This window comes from Podarcis liolepis (genome assembly GCF_965112155.1).
Source record: "Podarcis liolepis genome assembly, chromosome: 4".
NCBI classification, from domain to species: Eukaryota; Metazoa; Chordata; class Lepidosauria; order Squamata; family Lacertidae; genus Podarcis; species Podarcis liolepis.
In genome coordinates this window covers 103,127,390-103,142,450 of record NC_139558.1, presented here as the reverse complement: position 1 = coordinate 103,142,450, position 15,061 = coordinate 103,127,390, and the positions used below count along the sequence as shown (strand labels likewise).

Below are 15,061 nucleotides of genomic sequence, written 5' to 3'. Positions count from 1 at the left end.
GTTGTAAATATTGGTACAAGGACCCATGTAGGGGATGGAGGGAAGTCTGGAGATTCAGAGAATAGTTATTTAAACAATTTTGTTATAAATGTGTACTTGTGAAAACAAATAAACAAGTATTACGGGGGGAAAAGAAAGGAAAGGAAACAAGCAGGGCTGGAGGGCCTGAGGTGCCTTGCAGGGGTTGGTCTGGATGGCCTCTGGGGTGACCCAACTCTACAGTTCCATGAACCCCAGCAGAGCTGAGTGGCCGAGTGTCTGCTTGGCATGCAACAGGCCACAGATTCCATCTCTGGCAGCATCTCCAGACAAAAAGTGGCAAAGCAGAGGGCGATGCGCCTGCACCACAGAACATCTTTAGCCTGCGGAGTGGCCTTGCCCAAGTCCCTCTGGAGGCCCGCTCCCAACCCCAAGCGGATGGGCGGCTAGGCCCTTCCTCCTTCGCAAAGCGCTCTTGCTTCCACAGAACAGAATGGGGGGTCATCTGCCTCCCGCACAGCTGAAGGCTCCCGGCTTCTGGCCTCCAAACCTGCGCAGCAGCTTCCTAGGTTGTGGGTCTTGCAGAGGGGGCAGAGCGGACAGAAGCTGCCCACACACACACACAGCAAACTCACTTGGCCGTCAGGATTTTATGATCCACGTCGTCCAGGGACGAGCTGTGGGCAACGTGGAATGTCCCAAAGAGAGTGTTGCGCTTCTTCTTTATCTTTTCAGCCTGGAAAAGGGCGTAAGCAGAGGAACGTGACTGAAAAGGTCACATCTATTCAAACTTTTCAGCTCCTGAGTCTCAGCTGCCAGCCCCTAAGGGACCCAGAGGGCGAGGCTAGGAAGGGAAGACACAGCCCACACCCTTCTGTCACAGGGTGCTGAGAGGTCTGTGGGTTCTGTCTCCCACCTCCACGAGCCTCACTGAAGTGTAAGAGTTTGGCTCCTAGATCAAGTCAATGGTCTGTCTAGTCCAGCCTCCTGTTCTCACGGTGGCCAACCAGGTGGCCTAAAGCGAACCCCGTAATCAGGATTCAAACACAAGACCCCTCTCCCCTCCTGTGGTTTCCAGAAACCAGCCTTCAGAAGCATTGCTGCCTCCAACTGTGGAAGCAGAGCACAGGCATCAGGGCTAGTAGCCCTCAAAAGCCCTCCATGAATTTGCCTGATCCTCTTTTAAAGCCATCAAGGCTGACGACCATCCTGTGGCAGGGAGTTCCATGCTTTAATTCTGTGCTGTGTGAAGAAGTACTTTATTTTCTCTGTCCTGAATCGTCCAACACACATCATCACTGCATGTCCTCAAGGTCTAGTGTTATGAGAGAGAGAAACTTCCCTCTATCCACTTTCTCCATGCGGTACACAATTTCACAAGTTCCTATCATGTTGACTTTTCTCTAATCGAAAAGCCCCAGACGCGGCAACCTTTCCTCGTAGGAGAGTTGCTCCCCCCCCCCCGGATCATTCTGGGTGCTCTTTCCTGAAACTCCTCCAATTCTACATACCCTCTTTGAGGCGAGGCGACCAGAACCCCATAGTTTAGCCATGCGCTGCGTGAAGAAGTCCTCCCTCTCGACTGGGCCTCCTTGCTCCTTCTTCCCTGCCCCTCACTCACCCCTTCCTTGGCCAGGAGCAGCTGCTTCTCGGCATTCTGCTTCTTGATGTTGTAGTACTGCACCTCCACCTCGTGGGTCAGCTGGAGCCACTTTTGCAGGGCTTCTGGGACGGCCCAGCTGCTGTGCGACTCCAGCTCCTTCTCCGCGTTTTTGAGCGCCATGCGCACCTGCAGGGAGCGGGGAACAACAGCAGCTGCTCTAGTACTTTGGCAGGCAGGTAAAGGGGTCCCAGGGGCACGAGATTTCCTTGGGAAGGCCTCAGCCACGGTCAACAACAAGACGCACCAGCCCCGTCTGACAACCCCCCACCCACTCTGGTCTCTCTGGGCCAAGGGGGGCAGGTTTCCTCTGCTTACTGCCAAACTGGTTCTGAGCATCCTGGTGAACGGTCTCCCTTCCCACCCTATCAAGGGGGCCTGGAATCGGGACGCTGCAGCTCATGCCCCTTTGTGTGCCCTCGAGAGTGGAAATGACAACTGGTAAGCCAGAAAGCAGGATCTGAGCACAAGAGCCCTCACAAGAGTCCTGTGGCTTTCAGCAACAGGCATTCATAAACATCTGCAGAGCCCCGGGTGTCCAGGCACCCACAAAATTTTCAGCGAGGGGTCTGGGCCCCCTCAATATTCTGCAGCCGGGTGGGCTCTCCCGCTGCAACAGCCGGCTCCGCCAGAGCCTGTCGCAGCAGCAGGAGGCCCTGTTGCAGGTCCCACCAGGCTGCTGGGAGGAGCTCTGGCATGCTCTCCAAAAGGCCTGGCGGGGGCTGCTGAGGCTGCAACAGGCTCCACTGGGCTCACACGGTGCAGTAGCAGGCCTTTAGGAGGGTGTGCCAGGGCTCCTCCCAGGCGCGCCTGAGAAGGCTTACTCTCTCTAGCTGTGGAGGCAGAGCATCCTGGCTAATAGTCATCCGTGGCCCCTGTTAGAATTCCTGCTCCATGATTGCAGTCATGGGATGGTTGTCTATCACATGACGGTATATTTTTTCACTCCACAGAGTGGAAAGTGATGGAGACAGGATGTTTGTGTTACTGTGTTCCGTGAAGTGGGACTATTGTCCTTGTTCTTTTTATCTTTGCTGTCTGATGCTAGAGAGAGAGGGAGCCATGTTGCAGTGCTCCGTGTGTGTTCATATGTAAATAAAGTAGATTAGCCAAAATGCTGAGTTGCTGAGGTCTGTTACACAAATTGCACAAAATCTGCGCATCCCTAAGTGTGCCGGTGTCTGTTGGCATCGGTCGCTGTGATGTTTGGGCAGAAGAAAGCTTTTGAAGCTCCCGAACGAAAGACCAGGAGGGAGAGAACATGCCAGTCGGGCATGTGTCTCTGCCAGGGTCCTACTCGAGTGTAGGCCAAGCTCCTGACCGCCCCCTCCTGCTCCGTGACTTTGTTCAATCCTCTTTTATAAAACAATCCAAGTTGGTGGTTGTCACTGTCTGCTGTGGGAGGGAGTTCCACAGCTGAACTACATACTCTGCAAAGGACTTTCTCTGATCCGTCCTGAATCTTCCAACGCTCAGCTTCATCAGATGTCCACGAGTTCCAGTCTTGAGAGGGGAAACTCTTCTGCATCTACTTTCTCCCTGCTATGCATCATTTTACAAACTTCGATCATGTCACCTTTTAACCAAGAATCCCCAAATGCTGCAACCTTAGGAAGTCGCTCTATCCCCTCGGTCATTTTGGCTTCTCTTTTCTGCACCTTCTCCAATGAACCCATGAACGGGGAGGATAACAGGAGGCCTGACGTTGACCCGAACCCCACAAGCTTTCCTCCAGCCAGGCTGAACCCAACTTGGACCTCAAAACCTGTATGCCACTTCTAACCCTCCTGAGCTGCAGAGATTGGGCTAGAGAGGTTGTCTGTGCCAGTCTTGCTGCCCGAGGTCAAGCGGTCATGGGAAACAGGCCAAAGATACGACTGCTTTGAGGTTGGACGAGGCCTTCTGGTGTTTTTAGCCCAATTATATGGAGACAGGAATCACGTGTGTCATTTTAAAATTGGGATTGATGGGAGGAGAGAATCTGGCATATGGCTGCCACCTTTTTTTAAATGCTGGCTTTGGGGGGCTCAGTTCCAAAGGGCAGCAGGTCAGGCAGAAACCTCCAGAGCCCACAGAGAGTTCAAGCCCCCCAGGAGGAGCTGTCCACCTACCCGGCATGGGGGCTGCTCCCGGCCAGGGCGTACCTGCTCCAGCTCCTGCTCTGCATACTTCTGCCGGCTGAGCTCGTTCTCTGTCCCTTCCCGCAGCTCCCGGAGCCGGTGGGCCTCCTGCTTGGCGATGCTGATCTCGTCCTGCAGCCGCTTCTCCAGGGAGACCTTCTCCACCTCCACCGTGCGGTGCTCCTCCTGGGCCTTCTGGAGCCTGGACAGAGACAGAGAGAGCAGAAATGGGCCATGAGACTGGCTGCCCACAGCGTGCTAGGGCTGGAAGTCTGGAGAGATGCAGTCACCTCCCCCAGGAGGAGAGCAGGGGGGCTGGCAAGAGTGGAGCGCAAGGAAGCAGGTCCTGAAGCTCAGAGAAATGCCTTGGAGGAGGAAGCTGTTTCAGATGCTCAGAGGGGAGCTGGATGGAAAGAGCACAGAGAGGGGTGTTGGGGGGAGAAGGCACAGGGATGCTGACAGCAAGACTAAGGGCCAGAAACAGGAGCGAGGTAGTGATACAGGCATGGCTTCACTTACAACGCAGGAATTCTACAGCTCCTATTCATTTTGTTTTGGTGTCTAGCCTCCCAAAGCTCCAAGAAGATTAAGAAAAGGAAGGCAGGGTTGAAATACACATTCTTTAAAAAAACCAGAAGCATTTTTACTTGGTATTATAGGCCAGGACATTAATAGGCAAGATGTTAAACTGTTTTTATATGCAACAGCGGCAAGAGTCTTGTTAGCCCAGAAGTGGAAGCAAAAAGAAATTCTGACAAAAGAAGAATGGTAGACAAAATTAATGGACTATGCAGAACTGGACAAAATGACAGAAAGGATTCGAAACCTGTGGGACCAGAGATTTACAGAAGATTGGAAGAAGTATATGAACTATTTGAAGAGCAATTATAACCAACAAATTACGCTAGTAGGACTACAATAAGTTTTGTAAGGAGAAATATACAAAGTGTTACAAAGTAGAAAAAGATAAGAGATAATGGTTATGAGTTTGAAATGTAATAGGGAAAATAAGAAATGCATACTGAGAGATTAGATTGGAACATTTTCAGACAGGACTGATGGAAGTCAAAAAAAATTGAATAAGAAGTAAAAGTATGTTTAATTACTGTTGAAAATGCTATGTGGGCACACCCTGGGGCTGGCGAGAAGGGAAACGAACCTCTCCCAGGCACACAGGGCTGCTTTTTGTCAGAGCCGTTTGCTTCCGAGGCTGCAAAATGCAGGGCATGCATATCTCAGTCTCCCACCCCACCCTGCAATGATGCTGCAAAAGAGACAACTGCGTCTGTATGGCAAGTGGAAAAGCGAGGCCGAGAGAGGGCACCCACCCAGAACTGCTTTTTGCAGGGGACCTACAACACCTATTCAGTGGCTGGTTCCTGTTTGCATGAATTGGGTTTTGCCATCCTCTGAGACTGGCCTTCAATCTGATCTGATGCTTTAATGGAGCCCTTGCACTGTCCAAAACAAGGACCTTTGCCAAGAGAGGAAATGGAGACAATTGCATCAGCCTGTTCCAAGGAGAGTTGTGGGCTTTGAGCCATCCTGGGGTATGTGTGAAACGAGTTTATGTCACTGCACAGCATCCCAGGAGGATGGAAGGAGGCAGCGGAAATCTTTGTCCTGGCTCTTAGGACCCAGACCACAAGCTGCTCCCCCTCCCAGCCCTCCTCCAACGAAAGCATGCACAATGCCTCGGAAAGATAACGTTTTTCTAAGATTCAGATCTAAGGACGGCCCACGATTACCCCATGGGATGTTGCAAAAGTAAGCCACAGCCCTCAGGACTTTACATCCCAAGATCTTAAAAAACTTCCTCTGCCCCCAATTCTACAAAGTTCACCAATGCCTGTTCCCTCGACACTGAAATCTGCAGGCTTCTACGCGTTCCACTGCCTGCAGACATGCGTTCAAAGCTTAAACGTGAAAATCTTCAGTCTGCCTTTATCTATGCAGCTATATAGAACAAGAGCAATTGACACGAGCGTAATTCGCTGTAATTCCTCACTAGGAACCAATGAACCGAGTGCAGTCAGCTTTTCAAATTCCAGGGGACAACAATCAGTCTAACTCAGGCATCCCCAACCTTCGGGCCTCCAGATGTTTTGGACTACAATTCCCATCATCCCTGACCACTGGTCCTGTTAGCTAGGGATCATGGGAGTTGTAGGCCAAAACATCTGGAGGGCTGCAGGTTAGGGATGCCTGGTCTAACTGTTATGAAAACATGCTCCTGTTGGAGAGACGAAAGTTGCTTCCCTCTTCGGCTGCCACGAGGTGCAGGATTCTGCTCCAAGTATGTCCACATTTAGATATCAAGAGACACAAACTATGATACATTAATTTGCATGTGTACAAACACTTCCTACGTTGCAAGATTCAGGACTGGCAAAAGAGAGTCCTTCATGCAGAGCAGAGTTAAACTATGGAACTCCCTGCCACGGGAAGAGAGAGGAGGAATAAATCCTCTCCTCCTGGGCTGGCACTTCTGCTGTGATAATGTGGCAGGGTGCATCTGATAAGGGTGCGGAGTCTCCCCAGGCCCTGCCCACGGGCTGTTCTCTGAAATGCAAAGGCAGGTATTGTGGCTGCCTGCCAGGTGTTTGCTTAGCAGAAAACAATGGGCCTGCAGGGCCAGGATGTCCTGAGAGAGAGATAGGTAGCCGTGTTGGTCTGCCATAGTCAAAATAAAAAAAATCCTTCCAGTAGCACCTTAAAGACCAACTAAGTTAGTTCTTGGTATGAGCTTTCGTGTGCATGCACACTTCTTCAGATACACTGAAACAGAAGTTGCCAGATCCTTCTATATAGTGAGAAGGTGGGGAGGGGTGTTACTCAGAAGGGTGGTGGGAATGGGAGATAGGCAGATAGCTGGGAGAGCCTGTTGACGACTCTTAACGACTGTAATAGGTCTTACAGGAAAAGGCAAGGGGTGAGAAGGTGAGAAATGGTATAGTCATGTATAGTGAGATAAGAATCCAATGTCTTTGTTCAGCCCAGGTCTTTTCATGGTTTTAAGTTTGGTAATGAGTTGTAATTCAGCAGCTTCTCTTTCCAGTCTGTTTCTGAAATTCCTTTGTAGTAAAACAGCTACTTTGAGATCTTGTATAGAATGTCCTGGGAATCTTGTATAGAATGTCCCACCACCCTTCTGAGTAACACCCCTCCCCACCTTCTCACTATATAGAAGGATCTGGCAACTTCTGTTTCAGTGTATCTGAAGAAGTGTGCATGCACACGAAAGCTCATACCAAGAACTAACTTAGTTGGTCTTTAAGGTGCTACTGGAAGGAATTTTTTTATTTTGACTGAGAGAGAGAGAGAGAGAGAGAGAGAGAGGGAGGGAGGGAGGGAGGGAGCCTCCTTGTCACCTGCTGAGGGTCTGTTCTGGAACACTACTGGCTGCCTCCTCTGTACGTTGCATCTCTGTCACCGTGCCAATGCATTTGCTTTTCAGGCTATGCTTTACTTTTAGGGTATGTTCAGTCGACTTTGGTTCAGCAATTTGTTTTGAGAATCAAAGGAGGCAGCCAAGGAAATTGAATAACATTTTCATGTACGCGACAAGGGCAGCAAGAGTCTTAATAGCACAAGGATGGAAGAATGAAAAAATCGACCAAAGAACTGTGGCAAGAGAAACTGATGCGGAAACTATGCAGAATTGGCGAAATTGACATACAAACTGCGTGATAAGGACAACCGTGACTTTAAAGAAGATTGGGGACCTTTTACAAAGTACTTAAGGAAACAACAAACTGAACTGGACTCCTTGGCAGGTTTTGAATAAGATACACAAATTTATTATTGGTAATATATAGAGAGATAGGTTAAGAATCTTTACAATTTTATAATGTGCAGAGTTTAATATGTGCTGAGACACCAGAGAGAGGAGCTGAGGGAAGTCAGGGTGGGGTGGGGGGGAGGGGGGTTTCTGGTTTGGGGAGGGAAAAATAGGAGGAAGAAAATGAGGATGATGTGTTTTTGGTGAATTGTTATGTTGAAATTCTTAATAAAAAATTAGTAATAAAAAATACTTTAAAAAAAGAGAGAGAATCAAAGGAGGAGGAAGACAAGGAGGCATAAAAGGCAACGGGGGGGAAACCTATTCTCCTGGGAGATTCAACACCCGGTGACAAAACCAACGCATAAAGCAGAGAGCAAGGGAGAGGCTGCACTGAATTTTCGGGGGTTTCATCCCCCAAACGTGCTGGAGTGCTGTGTTCAGTTCTGGGCGCCCCACTTTAAGGAGGATACTGACAAGCTGGAAGGCGTGCAGAGGAGGGCAAACGAAATGATCGAGGGTTTGGAAACGAAGCCTCATGAGGAATGGCTGAGGGAGTTGGGGATGTTTAGCCAGGAGAAGCGAAGACGGAGAGGTGAGATGATTGCCACCTTCCAAGACCTGAAGGGCTGCCACATCGAAGATGGAGAAAGCTCGTTTTCCGCTGCTCAGTGACAGATGGAATGCTCCAAAGCGGGCGATGAAAGGTTCAGGAAGGGTAAAAGAAAGTTCTTCTTCATGCAGAACGTAGTTCAACTATGGAACTCGCTGCCACCGGAGGCAGTAATGGCTACCAACTTGGAAAGCTTTAAAAGAGGATTAGACAAATTCATGGAGGAGGAAAGGGCTATCGAAGGCTACTAGCCATGACGCCTCTGCTCTGCCTCCGCAGTCAGAAGCAACAATGCTTCTGAATCCCAGAAGGGGAGAGGGATCTGGCGTTCGAATCCTGCTTGCAGGTTCCCCAAAAGAGGCATCCACTCAGCCACCGTGAGAACAGGATGCTGGACTTGCTGGGCCAATGGCCTGATGTTTGTCTCATGTTCGTAAGACAAAACTGCAAAGCCAGTCAGTCAGGGGCTCTGAAATTCAGCGGCAGATGGAATGCCCCAAGCTGAGTGGGAAGGAGATGCCGGAGAATGCAGGTTTCCTCCAGTTCACACTGACAAGAGAAAGGAAAGCAGGTCCAGCTCCGAGGGCCTTCTGGAGGTTCCCTCACTGCGGGAAGCGAAGTTACAGGGAACCAGGCACAGGGCCTTCTCGGTGGTGGCGCCCGCCCTGTGGAACGCCCTCCCACCAGATGTCAAAGAGGAAAACAACTACCAGACTTTTAGAAGACACCTGAAGGCAGCCCTGTTTAGGGAAGCTTTTAATGCTTAATAGACTATTGTATTTTAATATTCTGTTGAAAGCTGCCTAGAGTGGCTGGGGTATAAATAATAAATTATAATAATATTATTATTATTATTTCTAAGAGCATCAAACTCAGCAAGGTTGGGTGGATGCTGGCGTGGAAGGAAGTGTCAGGAGCTTCCCCGGAGCGCAACACAACACAAAGCAAGAATTCTGAGGAGGAAGCCAGTCCCCAGGAGGGCTGAGATCCACAGACTCCGAGGAGGGAGAGCAGTGGAATGTCCTCCCATGGCTTGGCTCCTGGACCGCATTGCTCCTTTCTCCAAAGGCAAAGGCAATCTTCAAATCTCTGCAGGGCTGTCACAGGAAGATGGAGCAAGCTTGTTTTCTGCTGCTCCACAGGGAAGGGAACAAACCAAGGGATCCAAATGACAAGAAAGGACCAAAGAAACACGAGGAAGAACTTTCTTAGGGCAAGAGCTGTTCGACAGTGGAGCAGACTCCCTCAGAAGGTGGTGGACTCTCCTTGGAGGTTTTTAAGCAGAGGCTGGATGGCTGTCCGTCGGGCGTCCTTGAGCACTGCAGAGGGTTGGGCTAGATGACCCCTTGGGGGTCGCTTTGATGAGGTGCCAGGGCGAGGGAGAGGGATGTCGTCACAGCAGCTGCCTTCAGGCCTTTCCAGAAGCATCCGGCACAGGCCTCGCTATGCAACGGCAGCATAGGACGCTGCGGGGAATGCGAAAAATGTGCACTCTGGCAGGCGAGTTTCTCAAATAAACACATTGCCTGGGAAGAGCAGAACAGGCCACCGCTGTGTCACTGAAGCAGCCTCACAACTTGCGAAGCCCACCAAAAACACAAGGCAGCCACTCAGAACACAGCAGTGGTTCCCAAACATTTTCAGGCGACCGCTCTTTTGGTTTCCTCCCAGTGCCCCCCACTCTACCCTACAAAAAGCATCCTTCGGAACAGCAGTTTGCACAACCCACTAAGGAAGGCGATAAGTCAATAAAGGTCAAAACAGTAATGCTTAATTGCACACTTATTCAAAATCCAGGGACGCGGGTGGCGCTGTGGGTTAAACCACAGAGCCTAGGACTTGCCGATCATTAGGTTGGCGGTTCGAATCCCCGTGATGGGATGAGCTCCCGTTGCTCAGTCCCTGCTCCTGCCAACCTAGCAGTTCAAAAGCACGTCAAAGTGCAAGTAGATAAATAGGTACCGCTACGGTGGAAAGGTAAACGGCGTTTCCGTGCGCTGCTCTGGTTCGCCAGAAGCAGCTTGGTCATGCTGGCCACAGGACCCAGAAGCTGTATGCCGGCTCCCTTGGCCATGAAAGCAAGATGAGCGCCGCAACACCAGAGTCGGCCACGACTGGACCTAATGGTCAGGGGTCCCTTTACCTTTACTATTCAAAATCCAATGAAAACTATTTGCTTGATGATCTTTATCTGGGGATAGCAGCTTTTCAAAGACTGATTTTTATACCTCCAGCTCTCCCACTTACCCCCCGGGGTGCTACCACCCAATTTTGGGACCGCTAGAACACAGGCAGGGCAATTTCAAAGCCACCGCCACAAATAAGCCGTCTCAGCCACCCTCTTCGCTGGCTCCTCTGCAAGGCAAAACTTGTTTTCGGCTCACATTTCTGCCTCGGAGAAAAAAACGTTTCCCTCCCCAATTAACAAGGAATATTTGTGACGTTCCCAGTTTCAGAGATAACCCTGTGCTCTCGGCAGGGACCTTCCAGGGGCCTGTTTGGAGCTGCGGCTTAACGAGGAATTTCTGTCTCCCGGCAGAAAGGAGCCTGTGAGCTGAAGCGAAACCAGACAAAAGAAAAGTCCTTCTTCGTGCAGCAGCGCAGAGCTGAACCGTGGAGTTCGCTCCCACCGGACACAGTGATGGCCGCTGAACCAGATGGCTTCCAAAGAGGATTGGACAAATTTGTGGTGGAGAAGAGGGCTATTGATGGCTACTGGCCACAAAGGCTCTGCTCTGCACCTCCACATTCAGAGGCAGCAATGCTTCTGAATGCCCGGAAACCTCAGTAGCAGAGAGTTCCTCTGGTGCTCAGATCCTGTTTGTGGGTTTCCCATGATGGGCATCCGGTTGGCCACTGTGAGAACAGCCTGATCCAGAAGGCTCCTCTGATGTTCGTACAGTGAGGGGGGAAAGTATTTGATCCCCTGCTAAATTTGCCCGTTTGCTCTCCGACGAAGAAATGACCAGACCATAATTTTAATGGTAGGTTTATTGTAGCTGTGAGAGACTACACATCAGCCTCGAAATCTTACTGACTTGGAGAGGATCTGCAAAGAGGAGTGGGACAAAATGCCTCCTGAGATGTGTGCAAACCTGGTGGCTACCTCCCAGAAACGTCTGACCTCTGTAATTGCCAACAAGGGTTTTGCCACCAAGTACTAAGCCATCTTTTGCAAAGGGATCAAATACTTATTTCACTCATTATAATGCACATCAATCTCTAGACTTTTGTCTTCTGGGTTTCTGGGGGGTTTTCCTGTTGTTATTCTGTCTCTCACAGATACAATAAACCTACCATTAAATTTAAAACTAAAATTACGGACTGGTCATTTCTTCGTCAGAGGGCAAACGGGCAAATTTAGCAGGGGATCAAATACTCCCCCCCCCCCCACTGTATGTCTTGGGCCAACTAGGAGGCCCAGCCCAGAGAACTGGCTAATATATTTGCACATGGGACCATGTGCACATCACGCCCCTGTCCTTAAGCCCGTGTGTTGAGGCCAGCAAGGCCGGTGCTCCAGGATGCTCTCCCAAAGAAGGTACATGTAATTCTGATGTGCTTTTGGTGGTGGAGCCTCATCTATGGGACTCCCCCTCCCCAATCAAAGTGGTTTGGCCCCCTCGTTGGCTTTCTTTAGGGGAGACCCAAAGACATTTCTTTTCAATCCACCTTTGGTTAGGGAAGTCAGGGCTACATTCACTCTCACTGTGCACTTGCTTTTATTAAGGGTAGTTTGCCGGGATTTGGGAGGGCGGCTGTGCTGGAAGTTTGTGTCCTATTTTTATGCCGCTCTGTCAGAATTCGCTGAAAATCTAAAACCAATTTACGTGTGATTTTAAAGCAGGGTATTTTTTTTAATGTTCGAATGTAATTTTAACTCGTGGAACTTTATGAGAGGACCTACGGTCTTGAAAGCAGCATAAGAATCAAATAAATAAATAAATACTGGGCATTTATTACAAGAGGCAGAGATCATTCAGCCAGTTCCTGGCTGAAAAGTTCTGTGTGTCTGTCACGCTGGAGAGTGACGTCTGCCAAAGCGGCAAATGGCACCGGAGACACTGCAAAGCCGTTTGTTCCTCCGAAGTGGCCGCCTTTCAGGCTCCAGGGAAGCCACCTTGTGTTTCTCCTCTCCTCGTGTCAGGAGAAGAACAGGCTGCACCCAGCTGCTGGTGTTTCACCTGCCCTGGTGAGCCAGGAAAGGAGGCCCTCGGGCCAGTTCACAGGGCCAAGTCGGGGCAACCCCACACCTGTCTGGAAGGAGGAGCGCAACACCTGCAAGATGCTCTCTGCACTCCACCTGCAGTTGATTGTCACGTCCATACAGATTGTTGCATAAGAACCTAAGAAGAGCCTGCTGGATCCGGCCAATGGCCCGTCTAGTCCAGCATCATCTTCTCATAGCAGCCAACCAAAGGGAAATCCACAAACTGTGGGATGTAACATAAGCAGTCAAGTACAGCACTTCCTGTTTGCCCAGAGTGGACATGCAGGGGGGTGTTACTCCACAGCCAGGAAGACTTCCTGTCACACCTGGTCTGGAGCTTCCTCCCCCTGCGTGTGACCAGGTAGCTGGGCGTGACCCTGGGAGACCCCATAAAAGGGGCTGGTCATGGAGCCACCTCCCTCTTCTTCCTCTTGATACCGATGTATTTTGCTATCTGCTGGCCCTCAGCCAGCAGCGCATGGGCTCATCCCCATATGGGATGAACTCAAACCCTCTTCTGTAACTCTAAGCTAAAGCCTGCCTTCCGGGAACCAACTGTGAACTGAATGTGAGTAAACATCATGATTTTAAGAGAAGACTGTTGTGTCTTTATTCTTTTTAAAAATGGAACAAAGGAGATTTACCAGGAACAAACCCAATCTAGACAAGCCAATCTAGACAAGTAAAGAGATTCAAATGAATCCACCATCTAGCTTCCTGCTATATATTGGGGAATGTCGTGCTGCTGCTGAGTGAGGAAAGATACTATTAAATCAATATATCCTCTCCTGGTATCTACAACATTCCCACAGGAAGAAGACCTGAGCACAAGAGGCCTCTCCCCTCCTGCAGTTGCCAATGTTTGGTGGTATTCAGAAGCATTGCTGCCTCTTACATGGAGGCAGACCGCAGCCTCTATCGTTGCTAATAGCTGCTGCTATCCCTCTCCACAAATTTGCCCCATCCTCTCTTAAAGTCATCTAGGCTGGTGGCCATCACTGCCTCCTGTGGCAGGGAGTTCCACAGTTTAACCATGTGCTGCATGAAAAAGTCCTTCTTTTTATCGGCTCAGAATCTTCCAATGTTCAGGTTCACTGGATGTCCGCGTTTGTTAGAGAGGGAGGAAAACTTTTCTGTCTAATTTCCCATTACTTTGGTTCACTAAAACCTTCAGATGTGGGAGTACTTCACTGGGAACGGGGTGTGTATAACCCTGTTTGTGGATTAAAAAAAATCATTTGAAAGGACCTCAGAAGCCCCGGCCTTGCACAGAACTGTCTTCATGGCCCCTTAGCCCAGGACAGGCCCCTCCACTCCTTCTGGGGGCGACTGCAAGATTATTTTCTGTCCAGGAAGTGACTCTTCCAGGGTCCAGACCCAGAAGGGCCTTGCCTCCCCCAAACTGCTTATCAGCAGGCCTGTGTCGGAGAGCAACTATGTGGAGCGATGTAATTGCTTTGTGTTGCCAAAACATGCTAAATGAGCTGCCTGGATTCTGAATGCTGTAACTGAGCTTTTGCCGCCTGGTTGGTGGCTGGGAGGGAGCGATGGCTAGAGGGGGAACACGAAGTGCTAAAGGCCAAGGAGCACACGAGAAGGAGGGAGACAAAAGGCTCCACACCCTGAGCACTGCTTGCCTGCACATGTTCAGGCATTTTTTAAAAGGGTGGCGGGGACAGGGAGGTTCTCAGGGAACTGATTGCATGCACAGAGCTGCAGAGGCAAAACAACAGACGGTGATGAGCCGAGCCTTGCCGCAGCAGAAGCAGCTCCTCCTGCAAAGGCAGAGTTGGGGGGGGTCGCTTCCAAGCCACAGTGGGTCCTGGGTGGCTTCCATTATTTAAGTGACTCAGCCTCTTCTCCGCTGGCCGGAATCAGGCCAGATAACTGGAGGATGTGAGGAGGGAGAGAGGGAGGAAGAGGCTGATTTCATGCCCCTTTTAGAAGCCTCTCTCTAGTGAAACAAAACAGGAACCCCAGTTTGTGCTGGCAGGGAGAAAGAGGAAAGAAGGTGCCTTGGGGCCTGCCTGTGGCAGGTTCTGGGTTCAAACCCCGAATATTTGGGGCAAATCACCCTCTATCCCAGGCCTCACCGACTACAGTCATGGGTTGCAAGCTAAAAAGCCTCACTGCTCTTTGCTTGCTGCAAATAGGACAGACTAACAGAGCCGTGTGGACGCCGCATGCCAATAACTGCTCACAATTACGCTATAAGGAAATAGATGTCAGTTTGATTGGTTAATCTGCAGGGATTATTCCGGTCACAGAGATTACCTCCATTGTTTAGCCCATCCATCCACCAAAGGCAGACCAAGAAGAAACAAATTCAGAATACAGGGAGGTAAGGGTTAAATCAGTGGTTCTGAAATGAGCTGAACCATCCCTGGGGGTGGGGAGGGATTCCCTTGGAAAGCGCTAAGAGGTAAGGGGGTGGCAGGGGTGTGTGATGGAGGCATAAACAACTATCAGATTTTGAGAAGCTGGTATCACTGTATCAAGTTCCTCAGTTTTGCTGAATTAATTAAATAGTTTAAACCGGATTTTGAATAATTGTGCAATTCACTGTTACTGTTTTATTGTGTTATTATCTTCCTTTAGAATGATGGTTTTCACAGGGTAAGGAGCGCTGGGGATGAGTTCATAGAACCAGGGGAGCAGAGCCCCCAAAATGTTTGGGAACCCCTGGTTTAAACTAAGT

The 15,061-nt window shown here is 50.0% G+C and overlaps 1 protein-coding gene across 23 annotated transcripts in view; it reads right to left on the bottom strand.

Annotated features, from left to right (window-relative positions):
• The window catches only part of STIM1 (stromal interaction molecule 1), a 132,607-nt gene that overhangs the window by 13,135 nt on the left and 104,411 nt on the right, over positions 1–15,061 (bottom strand). For 16 of the 23 annotated variants that reach the window (XM_083499491.1, XM_083499479.1, XM_083499475.1 and 13 more), the window contains 3 exons: positions 3,784–3,961; positions 1,601–1,768; positions 615–715 (listed from right to left, as the gene is read on the bottom strand). In XM_083499491.1, the coding sequence (XP_083355617.1) occupies positions 615–715; positions 1,601–1,768; positions 3,784–3,961 (447 nt within the window). Of the gene's footprint in view, positions 1–614; positions 716–1,600; positions 1,769–3,750; positions 3,962–15,061 lie in introns of all 23 variants that reach the window. The other 7 variants (XM_083499477.1, XM_083499483.1, XM_083499494.1 and 4 more) reach the window with 1 other exon arrangement.